This window comes from Scyliorhinus canicula, chromosome 9 (genome assembly GCF_902713615.1).
Source record: "Scyliorhinus canicula chromosome 9, sScyCan1.1, whole genome shotgun sequence".
Taxonomy (NCBI): Eukaryota; Metazoa; Chordata; class Chondrichthyes; order Carcharhiniformes; family Scyliorhinidae; genus Scyliorhinus; species Scyliorhinus canicula.
This window is the reverse complement of record NC_052154.1, coordinates 153,268,594-153,286,634: the sequence shown is the minus strand read 5'-3', so window position 1 is coordinate 153,286,634 and position 18,041 is coordinate 153,268,594. Positions and strand designations below refer to the sequence as shown.

The window sequence follows — 18,041 nt, the reverse complement described above, 5'->3', positions numbered from 1 at the left end:
AGAGATACACGAGTGACAAAACCTTCATCACCTCAGAATGTCGCAAAGCACCCGACAGTCAATGATATAATTTTGACTTGTACTGCTGTTTGTAAACAAGCTCCCAAAAGACAGCAATACATTAATTACCTGTTATTTAGCTGTTTAAGGAAATTGGTTGAGGGCTAAATATTGGCCAGAACATCAGGAAGAGCTCCCTTCCTCTTCTTCAAAATAGTGGCCGAGAGATCTTTTACATCTACCTGGGGATAGGTTCATGGCATTTTATTTTTCCAGCAAAAAATGAAATTGGCATTTGCCCCTCCAGCAATCACTTGTGGCTAAACTGACCATGAATCGTGTCAGATAGCGGCACGATGTCACAGTGGTTTCACTGCTGCCTCATAGACCCAGATTAAATTCTGGCCTTGGGTCACTGTCTATGTTGAGTTTGCATATTTCCCCCATGACTGGGTGGGTTTCTTCCTCGTGCTCCAGTTTCTCCCCACAGCCCAAAGATATGCAGGTTAGGTGGATTGGCCATGCTAAATTGCCCCTATTGTCCAGGGATATGCAGTTTAGGTGATGGAGTTAAGGGAAAGAGCGAGGTGGATAGGGGAGTAAAGTGGGGAGAGTGCTCATTCGAAGAGTCAGTGCAGACTCGATGAGCCGAACAGCCTCCTTCTGCACTGTAGAGATTCTCTGACATACTGGCTCTGGTGACTTTTCGTTATCCAGAACAGTGAACAAATTAGGTTTCTCAGCAATATTTTGTGGGTAAAACTCTCCTTTTTGAGTCAGAAGTTGAGAGTTCAAGCTCAACTGCAGAGACCTGAGCGCTTCATCTAGGGTAACATTCCTCGTGCGGTACTGCATGGGTGCTGTATCGTAGGAGGTGTCATCTTTCAGATGAAACATTGAACCCTTATACCCTCTCAAGTGGAGCAAGAGATCTCACAGTACAACTTTGAAACAGACCAGCAGCATTCCACTCAGTGTTCTGACCAATATTTATCCTTCAAACATCGTCATAAAAAAGGTAATCTCCTCATTATCATGTTGCTGGCTGTAGGAGCTTCTTGTGCGCAAATTGGCTGTCACGTTCCCTGTACTACAACAGCAACGACAAAGCGCATCATCGGTTGGAAGGGCAGCACGGTAGCACAGTGGTTAGCACAGTTACTTCACAGCTCCAGGGTCCCAGGTTCGATTCCCGACTTGGATCACTGCACATTCTCCCTGTGTCTGCGTGAGTTTCCTCCGGGTGCTCCGGTTTCCTCCCACAGTCCAAAGATGTGCAGGTTAGGTGGATTGGCCATGCGAAATTGCCCTTAGTGTCCAAAAAGGTTAAGTGGGGTCGCTGGGTTACGGAGATAGGGTGGAGGCGTGGCTTGAGTCGGGTGCTCTTTTCAAGGGCCGGTGCAGAGATGGGCTTCATGGCCTCATTCTGCACTGTAAATTCTATGATTCTATAACTGTAGGATGTCCAGAGGCGGTGAAAGATGCTTGAGAAATGCAACTTCTTTATTTTCTTTTAAATATGTAAATTGGTGACACAGTGGCCTCACAGTGCCATGTTTGATTACGGCCTTGGGTGACTGTGTGGAATTTGCTAGTTCTCCCCATGTCCGCGTGGGTTTCCTCCGGGTGCTCCGGTTTCTTCCCACAGTCCAAAGATGTGCAGGTTAGGTGGATTGGCCATGATAAAATTGCCCTTAGTGTCCAAAATTGCCCTTAGTGTTGGGTGGGGTTACTGGGTTATGGGGATAGGGTGGAGGTGTTAACCTTGGGTAGGGTGCTCTTTCCAGGAGCCGGTGCAGACTCGATAGGCCGAATGGCCTCCTTCTGCACTGTAAATTTTATGAAACACGCAGATTGCTTGGTCATTTTTAGTTTTAATTCAATCATTCATGGGATGTGAATGCCATTAGCACAATCAGCATTTATTGGCCATCCCCAATTGCCGTGGAGAAGGTGGTGCAGAGCCGCCGCCTCCTTGAATCACTGCAATATGGTGCAGGTACACTGACAGTGCTGTTACAGAGGGAGTTCCAGGATTTTAACCAGGCGAGTGAAAGAACGGTGATGTAGATCCTGGTGTGTGTGGCTTGGTCGGGAACTTGCAGGTGGTGTATTCCCATGTATCTGCTGCCCTGTTCCTTCCAGGTGATAAAGGTTGTAGGTTTGGCAGGTGCTGCTGATGGAGCTTCGGTGAGTTGCTGCCGTGCATCTTGTAGATCGGTGTTTTTCAAACTTTTTTTTTTCCGGGGACCCATTTTTACCAACCGGCCAACCTTCACGACCTACGCCGGCCGACCTTCGCGACCCACCATTTTCTCTTAGCTTTAATGCGAGAGGTGAGCCTGCTTGGTCCTCATGATCTCACTCCAATCAGGTTCACAGGAGGAGAGGTAAGGCATAGTTAGTCTCCAAGTTTCATCAGCAAAAGAATAAGCCAGAAAGGACAATTTCTGGAGAAGCAAAGTGTGGATTTTGTACCTCAGTTTGTAAACTTTGAGTAGCTCCCCTGTTGAGTGATCATTACAGTAACTCTTCGAACAGGTGAAGTTCACCGTCAGAGGGATTTACTGGTCACTGCTTCGATTCAATGCTTTAATGTGGTCCAAAAGATCAGCAAAACCTTACAGCCACGCTTCAGGACACAGTGGGCGATGATGTGATGATTTCATTGTATCCCTTGTCAAACGTTCAATTCTGTCCATGATTAAACCATGAGGAATATATTGGGGGCGATTCTCCCAAATGGAGCCCAAGTGTTCGCGCCGTCGTGAACGCCGCCGTGAAACGGGCACGGGGACAACTGATTCCGGCCCCCACAGGGGGCCAGCACGATGCTGGAGCTGTTCATGCCGCTCCGGCCTCCCTTCCCGGCACCAAATGGGCACCGTGCCAACCTGCGCATGCGCAGCTGCGACGCGCCAACCTGCGCATGCGCAGCGGACTTCTTACACGCGTCGGCCCCGACTCAACACGGCGTCGGTGTTCAGGGGCCAGCCGTGCACGAAAGTAGGCGGGGGGGGGTGCGGGATGCCGGCCCGTTGATCGGTGGGCCCCGATCGCCGGCCAGACCCCATAGGAGGCCCCCCCGGGGACAGAGGCCCCCCCCACCCCCAAACCGTTCGCGCAGAGTTCCCGCCGGCAGTGACTAGGGATGAACGGCGGCGACAGGACTCTGTCGTATCCGCGCGGCCGCTCGACCCGTCCGGGCCGCAGAATCGGTGGCTTTGCCGATTCCCGCGGCCGGCGCTGTGCCGGCGCAAATGGCACCGATTCTCCGCTCCTTGGAGAATCATGCGGCGGCGTTGTGGCAAATTCTCCGGCCCGGCGCGGGTCTCGGAGAATCGCCCCCATACTCTCTCCAGATCATTTGAGTAATGTTTAGGGATGCAAAACAGATCGAGTCATGGCCTTGATCATCATCGGTGATCACCACGCAGTCAGCTGCCTCCATGACCTGATCGCACTTTGACCCCGGGTTCAGGTCCCAACACTCTCGGGCCGCACATTGATGAGCGGGCACACATGCGCAGTGCGCCCGTATTTTGTTTAGCTGGTCGCGGTCATGATTTTCAAAGTCAGTCGCAGCAGGCATTGTTAAAAGCCGGCTGTTGCGCGTAAATTCCCGCGATAAGGAATGCCGCAATGGGCGGCTCCTCGACCCACCTGTGAGTTGAGAGCTCCATTTTGAAAATTCCTGTTGTAGATGGTGCCATATAAGGGTCTGGCACATGAAGGGTTAACCTGGGACTGTGATGTGCAAGAGCACATGACCTGCACTTGGGAGTCAGTGTTGTGTTGGACAGTGCTGTGTGTAAGAAGCAAGCAGGAATACAGCTGCTAGCTTGGATCTTTTACTGTACCTTTTGTATATCGTTTCCAGCCATTAATAAATACACTGTTTAACAACTGAAAGACTGCAAATACCTTAATAAGACCTACGAAATTACACCCAACACCTTACAACAGATGTTCACACTGCTGCCAAGGTTTAATTGCTTCAAAGCATGAATATTAGAATGTAGCAATGGCTCTCAAAGCCTTTATATCAAATTCATTATGCATGTCAGTTCATCGTTCTGCCTTCCCATGATTGAAATATTATTAAAACTGAAGACCAACAGAGTGTTACCTTTCTGCTGTCAATATTGATTCGCGCCCAGTCTTGTGTCACAAACTTCTCCACAAAACCAACATGAATTTATATAGCACCTTTAATGCACAAGACTTTCACAGGGGAGGAAATAAAGGAACATCGTCAGGCAAAATTTGACACCAAGCCAAATAAAGATATTTCAGGGCTGGGGATCAAATGTCTGCAGGTGACAGGCCTTAAGGAGGAGAGAGAGAGTCGGAGAGGTTTAGGGAGGGAGTTCCAGAGCTTATTGTTGCGGTAGCTGAAGGTACGCCCACCAAAGGTGGTACAATTGAAATTGGGGATGCATAAGGGGGCAGTGTTGGCGGAATGCAGAGATCTTCGGGAGTTGAAGGCCAGGAGCTGGCTGCTGAGATAAGAACATAAGAACTAGGAGCAGGAGTAGGCCATCTGGCCCCTCGAGCCTGCTCCGCCATACAATGAGATTATGGCTGATCTTTTGTGGACTCAGCTCCACCTTCCGGCCCGAACACCATAACCCTTAATCCCTTTATTCTTCAAAAAATTATCTGTCTTTATCTTAAAAGCATTTAATGAAGGAGCCTCAACTGCTTCACTGGGCAAGGAATTCCATAGATTCACAACTCTTTGGGTGAAGACGTTCCTTCTAAACTCAGTCCTAAATCTACTTCCCCTTATTTTGAGGCTATGCCCCCTAGTTCTGCTTTCACCTGCAAGTGGAAACAACCTGCCCGCATCTATCCTATCTATTCCCTTCATAATTTTAAATGTTTCTATAAGATCCCCCCCCCCATCATTCTAAATTCCAACGAGTACAGTCCCAGTCTACTCAACCTCTCCTCGTAATCCAACCCCTTCAGCTCTGATATTAACCTAGTGAATCTCCTCTGCACACCCTCCAGCGCCAGTATGTCCTTTCTAAAGTAAGGAGACCAAAACTAAACACAATACTCCAGGTGTGGCCTCACTAACACCTTATACAATTGCAGCATAACCTCCCTAGTCTTAAACTCCATCCCTCTAGCAATGAAGAACAAAACTCCATTTGCCTTCTTAATCACCTGTTGCACATGGAAACCAATGTTTTGCGACTCATGCTCTAGCACACCCAGGTCTCTCTGCACAGCAGCATGTTTTAATATTTTATCATTTAAATAATAATCCCTTTTGCTGTTATTCCTACCAAAATGGATAACCTCACATTTGTCAACATTGTATTCCATCTGCCAGACCCTAGCCCATTCACTTAACCTATCCAAATCCCTCTGCAGACTTCCGGTATCCTCTGCACTTTTTGCTTTACCACTCATCTTAGTGTTGTCTGCAAACTTGGACACATTGAACTTGGTCCCCAACTCCAAATCATCTATGTAAATTGTGAACAATTGTGGGCCCAACACTGATCCCTGAGGGACACCACTAGCTACTGATTGCTAACCAGATAAACGCCCATTAATCCCCACTCTTTGCTTTCTATTAATTAACCAATCCTCTATCCATGCTACTACTTTACCCTTAATGCCATGCATCTTTATCTTATGCAGCAACCTTTTGTGTGGCACCTTATCAAACGCTTTCTGGAAATCCAGATATACCACATCCATTGGCTCTCCGTTAGCTATCGCACTGGTAATGTCCTCAAAAAATTCCACTAAATTAGCGATGGGAGGGTTGAGGCCATGGAGGGATGTCAGCACGAGGAAGAATGTTTGAAATTGGTTCCAATTCTGGCAGTGCTTCAATGTAGATCAACGAACACAGGCGTGGTAGTTGAACCTCCACAGGCTGTTTGTTCAAGTGTAAACAATTAATTTGATCTTTTGCCACAATTGCCTAGTTTAACCACTCGCTGAACAGATGCTCTTTCGAGAGATCAGATGCTTGGCAGTGAATTGAATTTTGTAGAGAGTAGCAAGTTGAGGCATCTTCCTGCAGAATGTCAGTTGATTCAGGCTGAAGCAGAGAGACCGAGCAGGTGTCTGGATCAGTTCCAGGTCTACTGCTGAGTTGGCAGGTCCCGGTGTGGGGTCGGGGGTGCTGACAGGGCATGTCGGGGTGTTTGAGATGTTACTGTTGGTCTCGATGACTCCAGGGAGGGAAAGTGGGTGAGAACGTTGATTCTCAATCACTATACAGGTGCTGAATCCTGAAGCAGAGTCATATTGGACTTGACATGTTAATTCTATTTCTGGCTCCACAGATGCTGCCAGACCTGCTGGGTTTTTCCACCACTTCCTGTTTTAATTTCAGACCCGAGTCTATGTGGGTTTCCTCCGGTTACCTCCCACAGTCCAAAGATGTGCAGGTTAGGTGGATCAGCCATGCTAAATTACCCTTCGTGTCCAAAAAGGTTGGATTTAGGGGATTGGGTGGAGGTATGGATTTAAGTAGGGTGCTCTTTTAAAGGACCGGTGCAGACTCGATGGGCCAAATGGCCTCCTTCTGCACTGTAAATTCTATGATCTCAAGCAGCCGCAGTAATTTTCTTTTTTCTGTTCTATTGGAGTGCTGATTCAGGAGGTATATGTAACTCTGATTTCCCAAAACCATTCTGTCCGATTTAGTGCATATCTTTGACGTCACACACTGACCCCAGCCTGTACATCCAGGCAAATTCATCCCTCCACCTCTACCTATTCATGTGAGGCGGGAGAAAATGACAAGAAAGTTTTGAGTGTTGCGATGGACAGGGGTGCTTTTATATCATTCTGCAATTTAATGCTATTTAACGTTTTTGAAGTGGAAATGTGCTTTTTAAAAAAATACATGATTGAAGAGTTCACTAAGCGTCAACTCTTTGACACTTCTCCCCTTAGCTTATGGCCAACAGTAGGTAAAGTACAACAGTCTTATTTGGATCGGTTTATTGTCACGTACCGAGATACAGTGAAAAGTAATTTTCTGTGCACAGATCATTAAGTATATGAAAAGAAAATACATAATTGGGCAACAGAAGGTCATCTTTCCTCCCCATCATGCCAGGTAAAGACCATGGCCATGAGAGTAGACCAAGAGAGCCTTCCCTTGGAACGGGGTCCTGCAAAGTGCTGGGAGGAAATAGACTGTTAATTGTAAGTAAATTACATAGGACCATAGGAATTAGGCAATTCAGTCCTGCGAGCCTGCTACACCATTCAATTAAATCATGGCTGCTCTCTTCCTGTTCTCCAACCACCCTCCTACCTGTTCCCCATTTCCCTTTAACTTGTTTTTAAAATCAGAAATATATCTATCTCTCCTGCTTGAAATAATTTAATGACTCCGACTCCATGGCACTTTGGGGCAGCAAGTTCCACAAATTCACCACCCTCTGCAAGAAGTAGTTCCTCCTCACCTCAGTTTTAAATCTACCGCTCTCGATCTATATCTACGACCTCTCATTCTAGATTGCACCACAGGAGGAACATTTGGTCTATGTTTGCAGGAGGAAAGCGGAGCACCCGGAGGAAACCCACGCAGACACGGGAAGAACGTGCAGACTCCGCACAGACAGTGACCCAAGCCGGGAATCGAACCTGGGACCCTGGAGCTGTAAAGCGATATTGCTAACCACTGTGCTACCGTGCCGCCCACCTGCAAGTTCCCCTTAAAGTATTTTTAAAAATAAATTTAGATTAGCCAATTCTTTTTTTCCCAATTAAGGGGCAATTTAGTGTGGCCAATTGACCTACCCTGCACTTTTTTTCCGGTTGTGGGGGGCGAGACCCATGCACACATGGAGAGAATGTGCAAACTCTACACGGACAGTGACTCGGGGCTGGGATCGAACCCGGGTCCTTGGCGTAGTGAGACAGCAGTGCTAACCATTGTGCCACCGTGCTGCCCTCCCCTTCAAGTTACACATGATCCTGACTTGGAACGGTACAGCTGTTCATTCATTGTCACCGTGTCAAAATCCTGGATCACTTACCTTGCATGACAATTGCAGCACCTTCGGCACAGGGACTGGAGTGGGTTCAAGAGGAAGGCGAGTCACCACCATCTTCTCACGGGGGGGTAACCAGGACTGGGCAATAAATGCTGGGCTTGTTAGGCGAGAATGAACTTAAAAACTGCCGTGTGGTGCAACATTTTGACAGATGTTGCTGGCAAGACTGCCAGTCAGGTCAATAGTTTTCAATCAGATTTATTCCAGTGAGGGGATGTTCAGTGAGCTTCATGATCCAAAGAATAAATGTGTGGATCTCCGGCTGAGACTGTTGTCTCTCCTGCAAACCCCCCCCCCCCCCCCCCCCCCCCCCACCACTCTTATTGAGAGTTAAATGTTGGATTTGTTCTTCAAGAGAGATGACTCAAATGTTTGAAGGCACCTGGCTTAATGCTTCTGGTTGAGGTGATTTTGGCAGTCAGCGGGTGAAATGGCTGTGCATCAGTTACTGTGGTACCAAGAAATCTGAAGGATGGAACGGCCAACTCACCAGGGGTTTACAGGCAGCGAATTTGATTTGCAATAGTTAGAGTAACATCTGATCTCATTAAACACACAGGAAGTCTGCTCTTTGATGTAACTTCAGCAGCAAAAAGGAGGAAAGGAACCATATTTGCAGCATTAACAGTGATTGCTGGTGTTTTAAAAAAAAAAATAGTACTGCATTTAGTAGTGATCTCGCAAGCAAAGCTCCAGAAGACAGATTGAGGCAAAGACAGTGACTCATCGTGAAGGTTATTAATATTTCAGACTATTCCCAATTTGCAGGGAGAATGAAGGTGAATTGGCTTGAGGGCAATGGGCTGTGGAGCACTTTGTTGTAAAGGTAAGATGTTATTTGCCCTCGATTATTTTGAAGTGGTGAATAGTTCATTTAATCATAATTCCCATTTACTACAGCAATTCTTGTTTGCATTCATCTATGCTGTGGGTCGTAATCTCATAATAGACGTGGCAGCTCGAACCAGTCCTTGGGAAAATGCGAGTTTTTCTTAAAATTGAAAGCTTTGTCCTAATAAATGCAACCTTGTTATACTTTTAAGTTCTCCATCCCTTTGTAATCTTGACAATTCATCAAGCCAGCCTATGGTAGCACCACTAAATATAATTGAATTTTCTGTGTGAAGTTGTAACAAAAAGTTTTTTTTGCCTATTCTGAAGAAGAGAAAAGGGGGGGGGGAAATATATATAATCGAACCCAGTTCTTTTATAAATGGTTAATTTGTCTTTGTAAATTTCCTTGTACAGTGTAGCTGTTCGGACTACATTTTGTACTGATTAAACAACTAGGACAAAGCCATTATAGAATTCCGTATTGAACAGGCTTTGACCTTATTAAGGTTATTGGCAAAAAAAGATACACCGGGTGAATGAGAATAAAAGGCTCACAAGCAATGTGCACTCCTGATTCGTGCATTCATGTTGTGCCATCATTAGCAACACATAGTTGTAGCTTTATGACCAGATTCCATTTACAGGGATTTCTATTTATCGTGTGTCTTGCAATATGTATAAGGAAATCTATTGACTTACTTTCAATCTAAGTAAAATTTCTGGGGAAATGATAGGGGGGGGGTGGGGAAGGATGTGCATTTTCTATAACACTCTGCCCTGTTGATTTAACTGATGATCTCTCAGCACGGTATTGAACCCAGATCTCAGTTACAAATTCTTGGCTGTGGCAGGGTGTCCTGTTCTCGGGAGGAGGGCTAAGCCTGGAGGTGACTGGGACTGAGTCTGTGGGGACAACTGAGACTTCAAAGCCTAATCGGAATTTTTTTTTTAATTCACTTACGTGATGTGGGCGTAACTGGCTAGGCCAGCGTCTTATTGTCCATCCCTAGTTGCCCTTGAGAAGGTGGTGGTGAGTTGCCTTCTTGAACCGCTGCAATCCCTGCAGTGTAGGTACACCCACAGCGCGGTTGGAGAGGGGGAGGGGGAGATCAATAATTTGCCCCAGCGACTGTAAGGGAACAACAATGTATTTCCAAGTCAGGGTGGTGAGTGACTTTGAGGGGAACCTCCAGGTGGTGGGGTTCAAATGTATTTGCTGCTCTGGTCCCTCTAAATGGCAGTGGTCATGGGTTTGAAAGGTTTTGTCTGAGGAACCTTGTTGAGTTCTTGTACATGGTACGCCTGGCTGCCACTCTTCGTCAGTGGTGGGAGGGATTGAATGTTTGTGGAAGGGGGAGCAATCAAGTGGGCTGCTTTGTCCTGGATGGTGTCGAGCTTCTTCAGTGGTGTTGGAGGTTCACTCATCCAGGCAAGTGGAGAGCATTCCATTACACTCCTGCCTTGTGCCTTGTATATGGTGGACAGGATTTTGGGGGCCAGGAGGTGAGTTACTTGCCATAGGTTTTCTAGCCTTTGACCTGTTCTGGTGGCCACAGTATCAACGTGGCTAGTCCAGTTCAGTTTCTGATCAATGGTAACCCCCAGGATGTTGCTTCTACTGTGGTTGTGTGGATATTGCGTAAATATCATTGTAATCCTACCTGTCGTGAATAACTGTCATGTAGAATAAGTTGGGTCAGGTACTGGAGTGTTTGACACCTGGGAATCTGTAAACCTGCGCCTCCCAGGGGCAGGAGAGTATATATAGTGGGGAGGAGATTGAATAAGAAATGACATTCGCTTTGGTGAACATGATTTTTTTGGGGGGATACGGAGAGATTGGATTTCCCTTTGGGGAAGGAAGGCTGCCATCCTTACCGGGTTTTCCGGAAAGTGACTCTTACCTGCCCTCTGTAACGGCCTAGCAAGCCCCTCAGTGAAGGGCAGTTAGAATGTAGGATAAATACTGGCCTTGCAAGTAATGCTAATGCCCTGTGAATGAAAAAAAAACTGAAGTAAAGATAATTCAAAAGATTACATTTTTAATTAAGCGGAGTAGGATCCGTCTAGGCTGGAATTCAAGCCCCCATTCTCAGTTGGAATCTTTACATATCCCCCAAGGAGACAGCTGTGCATGTTTTGGCTGTGGCATTGGAAAGATAATCTGACATTATAGGATGTATACTATATAGGCCATTCAGTCTACCCAGCCCAGGCTGGTGTTTATGCTTCCACTTGAGTCTTTTTCTATCTTTTCTCATCTAAATCTATCATAGTAACCCTCCGTTTTCCACAAATGCGGTTTGTCTAGCTTTCCTTTAAATGCAACTATACTATTGTTACAGAACCAGACGAGACTCCAACAGGTTTTCAATTTGTAAAACTGTGAGGAAAGAACACTTCACCCCAGGAGTGATTCCACTGACATATAGGGATCTTTTATATTAAAACAAACTCTATTATTAACACAGGAGTAACCACATTAACATCAGAGAAAATAGCTTTTCAATTAACAGCTAGACAATTTTTAAAATAAAAGGAAACAGTTTAACTATTAACTTATACCTTATAAGGGGCTGGATTCACCGCACCCCGATGCCGAAATCGCGGGCGGCGCCGGGTCGGAGAATCCAGTTTGACACCGTAATCGGGACCGGCGCCGGTTCGGCGATTCTCCGGGCACCCAAAATTGGCGTCACCGGGGAGTACGCCGCGCCACCAGAGGCCGTTGCCAGAGGCCTGCTCTGACATTCTCGGCCCCTGACTGGCCGAGTTCCCAACGCATGGAACTAGCCTGCTGTTATTGGTCAGGATACTCGCATGGCGGCTGCGGACTGGTCAGGGGTGGGCGGATCGGAAGCCAAGCCTTATAGGCGGCCGGGGAATTAATGTGCGGGGTTTGAGGGTCAGGCACACGACCGATTGGGGGGTCTTTGTGGGTCGACTTTCGCGGTCCGAGTCCACCATGGAGCACGGCACAGTCGCTGGAGGCCGCCGTGCGCATGCGCGGCCTCTGACCCAGCAGTACGGGGGCCTGTATTTGCAGCAAATGCTGCAAGATTTACTCCGGGTTCCTGCTAGGGCTATGAATCTGTTTCACTTTTTTCCAGGATTTTGAGGAGTAAAACTCCACCGTTTCTACACCAGCGTGGGGACATAGTCTCAATAAAGGAGAATCCAGCCCCTTATCTATCTTCAATTAAGTAAAGCCTGTTAACAGGTCGAAAGCCACTGGTAAATAAAGTTTGCAAACACAGGGATACTTGTTGTACTCTTACGTAGAGCTGTCTTGGAAAGACTGTTTGAAGAGAGAAACCGACCCTCTCGGGAACAGCCTGCAGATTATTTTGTCTTTCTCAAACTAAACATTCTTGCAGCCAAACTGCTTGCTATAGACCTGGCTCCTTGCATTAATTACATCATCTCTATCCCAATCCGATGTCCCATGACCCGGCTTACCCAAGTTTAAACCTAATGTTTCTCATTATCTACTCTCCAGGGAAGCTCCAGCAATCACATACACATTAACCCAGGCTTTTAATAGCATTGCTGCAACAGATATATATAATATAATATTTTAAAATTCCTTCATTCGTCACACTATTCACTTCAGCCACTTTTTCTAGTAGTGAGTTCCACATTTTCAACAGTCTTTGGCTAAAGAAGTTCCTTTTGATTTTTCTGTTGGATTTCTTGGTAACTAACTTATGTTGAAGGCCTCATGTTATGCTCTCTCCCAAAAGAGGAAATATTCTTTCCATATCCACACCATATGGTGTAAACTTGACTCTTAATGGGTTAACTGGTGTATAGAAATGTAAGTGATTATAATACTGGCTAAATTCAGAGGATGGGGGTTCAAATTCTACCCTCGTTGTTTGAAAATTTGAATGACTCCGAAAATAGAAAGCTAGGCTTAGTAAAGTGACCCAGAAACTGTCGCGTGTTGTCAAAAACCTAATCAGTTCACAGATATTCCTGTAGAGAAGGGAATATATCATCTTTAGGTTCCCCATGGTCGACTCGTGAAGAAAGTAAGGAGGTGTGGTATAGAGGAAAACCTGGCCAATTGGATAAGTAACTGGCTATCACACAGAAGATAGAGGGTGGTGGTGGATGGAAAATTTTCAGACTGGAGACCAGTTACCAGCGGTGTACCACAGGGATCAGTGCTGGGTCCTCTGCTATTTGTGATTTTTATCAATGACTTGGAGGAGGGGGCTGAAGGGTAGGTCAGTAAATTTGCTGATGACACCAAGATTGGTGGAGTAGTGGATGAGGTGGAGGGCTGTTGTAGGCTGCAAAGAGACATTGATAGGATGCAGAGCTGGGCCGAAAAATGGCAGATGGAGTTTAACCCTGATAAGTGCGAGGTGATTCAGTTTGGTAGAAAAAATTTGAATGCGGATTATAGGGTCAACGGCAGTGTTCTGATGAATGTGGAGGAACAGAGAGATCTTGGGGTTCATGTCCACAGATCTCTGAAGGTTGCCACTCAAGTGGATAGAACCGTGAAGAAGGCTTATAGTGTGTTAGCGTTTATTAACAGGGGGCTTGAGTTTAAGAGCCGCGGGGTTATGCTGCAACTATACATGACCCTGGTGAGACTACATTTGGAGTATTGTGTGCAATTCTGGTCACCTCATTATAGGAAGGATGTGGAAGCATTGGAAAGGGTGCAAAGGAGATTTACCAGGATGCTGCCTGGTTTGCAGGATAGGTCTTATGAGGAAAGGTTGAGGGAGCTAGGGCTTTTCTCTTTGGAGCGGAGGAGGATGAGAGGTGACTTAATAGAGGTTTATAAGATGATGAGGGGGATAGATAGAGTGGACGTTCAGAGACTTTCCTCGGGTGGATGTAGCTGTTACAAGGGGGCATAACTATAAGATTCAGGGTGGGAGATATAGGAGGGATGTCCGAGGTAGGTTCTTTGCTCAGAGTGGTTAGGGTGTGGAATGGACTGCCTGCTGTGATAGTCAGGGCCGGTTTTAAGCCTATTTGACCAATTTCATCAAATTGGGCCCCGCACCTTAAGGGGGCCCCGCGCCAGCGGCGACAGAGTTACCGTTTGAAGCCTTTTCTGTATTCTAAGGGGAACTATAGGGTATTTTTTACTTTTGGGGAACGCACCGCATTACCATCGACAAATCATTCAGCCCTGCGCCGCCAAATCCTTCCGCCCGGGTAAGTAAGTTTCAAAATTTTAGTATATCAAGCATTTAATGTTTTTTTTGGTTAAAGACGAGCATACTACACGAAATATAAATATACATAAATTTTTACTTTTGTAGAGTAGGGGCCCCGCCATCACTTTTCTAATTGGGCCCACAATTCCTAGCATCGGCCCTGGTGATAGTGGAGTCGGACACTTTAGGAACTTTCAAGCGGTTATTGGATAGGCACATGGAGTACACCAGAATGACGGGGAGTGGGATAGCGTGATCTTGGTTTCGGATAATGCTCGGTACAACATCGAGGGCCGAAGGACCTGTTCTGTGCTGTACTGTTCTATGTTCTATACAAACTAGGCCTAGACATGACTCCAGTCCTACACTCTAATGTGCCTAACTCTTAAATGTCCTCGGAAGTGGTCTGGCAAAGCCTCAAACTTGCCACATGGGTAGAACGCTCATCGCCAGGTCAACTAATGGTCTTGGACATTAATGCAGGCCTTTGTAAAGATGCCCGCTTCCCAAGAATGAATTTTTAAGAAGGGGCAAGGCAATAATGCCAACATATTGTTACGGTTACACAGACTTTACCAACCAAGTGAAAGGATATGGGGAGGCTGGGGGGAAGAAATAATGTACAACAGTATAAATCAATGAAAAGTAATTTAATTTTTCCTGTGTCACCAACCCCCCACCCCCCAGATTTAAACCTTCTTTGTAATGGGCGGCATGGTGGCACAGTGGTTCGCACTGCTGCCTCACAGTGCCAGGGCCCTGTGTTCAATTCAGCCTTGGGTGACTGTCTGTGTGGAGTTTGTCCTTTCTCCCCTGTGTCTGCGTGGGTTTCCTCTGGGTGCTCCAGTTTCCTCCTACAGTCCAAAGATGTGCAGGTTAGGTGGTGCTACAGGGTAGGGCTGGTAGTAGGCCTGGGTAGAGGGCTCTTTTCAACGGTCAGTGCCGACTCGATGGACCAAATGGCCACCTTCACTGTAGGAATTCTATTCTAAAACCATTTAGTACATCTGAACACAGCGGGCCGAATGGCCCCTGTTTGTGCTGTTATGAATGTATTATTCATTTCCCAGTCTTTTTTGCTTTCTGCTGAAAAGCCAACCTACTTAACAATGTATCTGTATTTGAGCTATTGCGGAGCAACTGACAGTCGTCATGTTGACTCTAATGAAGAAATAGTTTGAAAACGTATATTGTTTGTTGAATTTGTGCTAATGCAGTGATTTCAAATGTTGAAAAGTGCATGCAACCCTCTGTTAGTGGCAAAATATTTGATTTACAAATGTTTGGCTTGGAGTCAGCGGCTAATGGAATGATTATAATGTTCCTCCTATTAAAGAGCTTCCTGTACAGTCTAATAGAATATTCGACCAGTGATGACAAGCAGCCCTTTTCCAATGTTTGTGTTTATGGGTAGCAGTCCAGGTGATGAAATAGATCCTGCAGAATTTGGGAAGTGTTACCACCCAAAATATGATATTCCCCACTGCGGAATTCTCGTAGACAAAGAACATAATAACTGCAGGAATACAGACTGGTCCAGCAACTCTTGGATTTTATAATTCTCATTCTCATGTTCAAATCCCGCCATGGCCTGCCCCCTCCCTATCTCTGTAACCCAGGGGTGGGCAAACTTTTCCGTGCAGGGCCACATTCAGAAATTCACAATTCACAAAGGGCCGCATAGTATATTAAGTAAAATAATTACTTCACCCGGTTATGATTCTGGGCGCCTCATATAGAACATAGAACAGTACAGCACAGAACAGGCCCTTCGGCCCTCGACGTGCCGAGCAATGATCACCCTACTCAAGTCAACGTATCCACCCTATACCAGTAAGTAACCCAACAGCCCCCCCCCCATTAACCTTAAAAAAAAACTAAAAAAAAAAAAAAAAATGTTTTTAAAAAACAATTTTTATTTTTTTATTTTTTAATGACTTGGTGGGCCGCAGAAATACCTTTGGCGGGCCGCATGCGGCCCGCGGGCCGTAGTTTGCCCACCCCTGCTGTAACCTTTTCCAGCTCTACAACCCTCTGAGATCTTTGCATATTTCAGCCTCCTGTGCTTCCAGATTTTAATTGCTTTACGATCGGTGATCATACCTTCAGCTTCCTATGCCTTAAGTCCTGGAATTCCAGCCCTAAACCTTACTGTCCCTCTCTGCTCCACGAAGACGCTCATTGAAACCCACCTCTTTGGCTTTTGGTTACCAGTCCTAATATCTATTTGTGTTCCTCGGTGTCAGATTTTGTTTGATTACATTCCTGTGAAATGCCTTGCGTGTTTTTGTTACATTCAGGTTGACCAGAGGAATCATGGAAATTCTTATCATAAATCAGCTTAATTACTCTGTCTTAAGCTACATCTTCACTTTAGTATTGCAGGTAGTTTGGTCAGATGTGGTAAAGATACACAAGATCATTAAAAAAACTACATGTTTACTGACAGATTAGGGAAGACCAGGAGATCTGCGTGCAAGATTCTTTTATATTATTCATCCATGGGATATGGTTGTCACTGGCAAGGGAAACATTGATTGCTCCTACAAGGGTGGTGGCGAGTTACCTCCTTGACCTGCTGTAGTCCATGTGGTGTAGTTACATCTACAGGTCACTGTTAGAAAGTGATTTCCAGGATTTTGAGCCAGCGACAATGAAGGAACAGCAATTATAATTCCAGGATAGTGTTTGACTTGGAGGGAAACTTGGTGGTGGTGTTACCATCCTAATCCTGCCCTCGCTGATAAGAAGAGGGCACAGGATTGGAGGATGTTGTTGAAGGAGCATCTTCTAGATAGTAGAGATTTCTGCAACTGGGCGCTGGTGGTGGAGGGAGGAAATGTTTAAGATAGTGGATGGACACCAATCAAGCGGGCTGCTTTGCCCTAGATAGTGTTAAACATGAGTGTTGTTGGAGCCGCCCTCATCCAGACAAGTGGAGAGTATTCCATCAGGCTCCTAGCACGTGCCTTCTGGATGGCAGGTGGGCTTTGAGGAGTTAGGAGGTTAATTACTTGCCGCAGAATTCCCAGTTTCTGACCCACACATGTCACCACGAGGCCATTTGAAAATAAGGGTGAGATTTTCAAATTTGAGATCTTGCCACACCTTTTATTGGAGGGAAGGTCATCAATAAAGAAGATGGTTGGATTTAGGGTACTACACTCAAACACCTGCAATGATGTCCTGTGTTGAGATGATTGGCCTCAAAACAGCCACAACCAACTCTATTATACTAGGTCTGGCCCTAACCAGTAGAGAGTTTCCCTCCCCACCGGATTTTCATTAATTTCAAATTTGCTAAGCTCCTTGATGCCTCATTTGGTCAAATGCTGTCTTGATGTCAAGGTTGGGGTGGGGTAACTGGGTTACGGGGATAGTGTGATGGTGTGGGCCTGGGTAGGGTGCTCTTTCCAAGGGCCAGTGCAAACTCGATGAGCCGAGTGGCCTCCTTCTGCACTGTAAATTCTATGATCAGGGCATTTCTCCCCTCTGGAATTCAGCTCTCCTATCCGTGTTTTGAGGGGATCGAATCATAGAATGCTTACAGTGCAGAAATAGGCCATTTTGCCCATCAAGTCAGCACCTATCCTCCGATAGAGCACCCTACCCAGAACCATGCCCTCACCCTATCTTTTGGATACTACAGGGCAATTTATCATGGCCAATCTACCTAACCTGCTGCCCATCTTTGGACTGTGGGAGGAAACCGGAACACCCGGAGGAAATCCATGCAGACGAGGAGAACGTACAAACTCCAGACAGACAGTCACCCAATGCCGGAATTGAACCCGGTCCCTGGCTCTGTGAGGCAGCAATGCTAACCACCATGCCACCCTTTTGGACCAAGGTTTGGACCAAGGTTGCAATGAGGTCAGGAGCGGAATGGTCCTGCTGGAACCCAAACCAAGCATCAATCAGCAGATTATTGCCGAGTAAATGTTGCTCGATAGCACTGGCAATAACATCTATCTATGAC

At 46.2% G+C, this 18,041-nt stretch overlaps 1 protein-coding gene across 2 annotated transcripts in view; it reads left to right on the top strand.

Moving 5' to 3' along the window:
* Nucleotides 1-18,041, top strand: part of LOC119971802 (alpha-parvin) — a 103,723-nt gene that overhangs the window by 55,110 nt on the left and 30,572 nt on the right. Inside the window, exon 1 of one of the 2 annotated variants that reach the window (XM_038807961.1) lies at nucleotides 8,595-8,868. The exons of the other annotated variant lie outside the window; for it this stretch is intronic. Coding sequence (XP_038663889.1) covers nucleotides 8,841-8,868 — 28 coding nt within the window. The 5' untranslated portion in view covers nucleotides 8,595-8,840. Of the gene's footprint in view, nucleotides 1-8,594; nucleotides 8,869-18,041 lie in introns of those variants that run through there. 2 annotated transcript variants of the gene reach the window in all.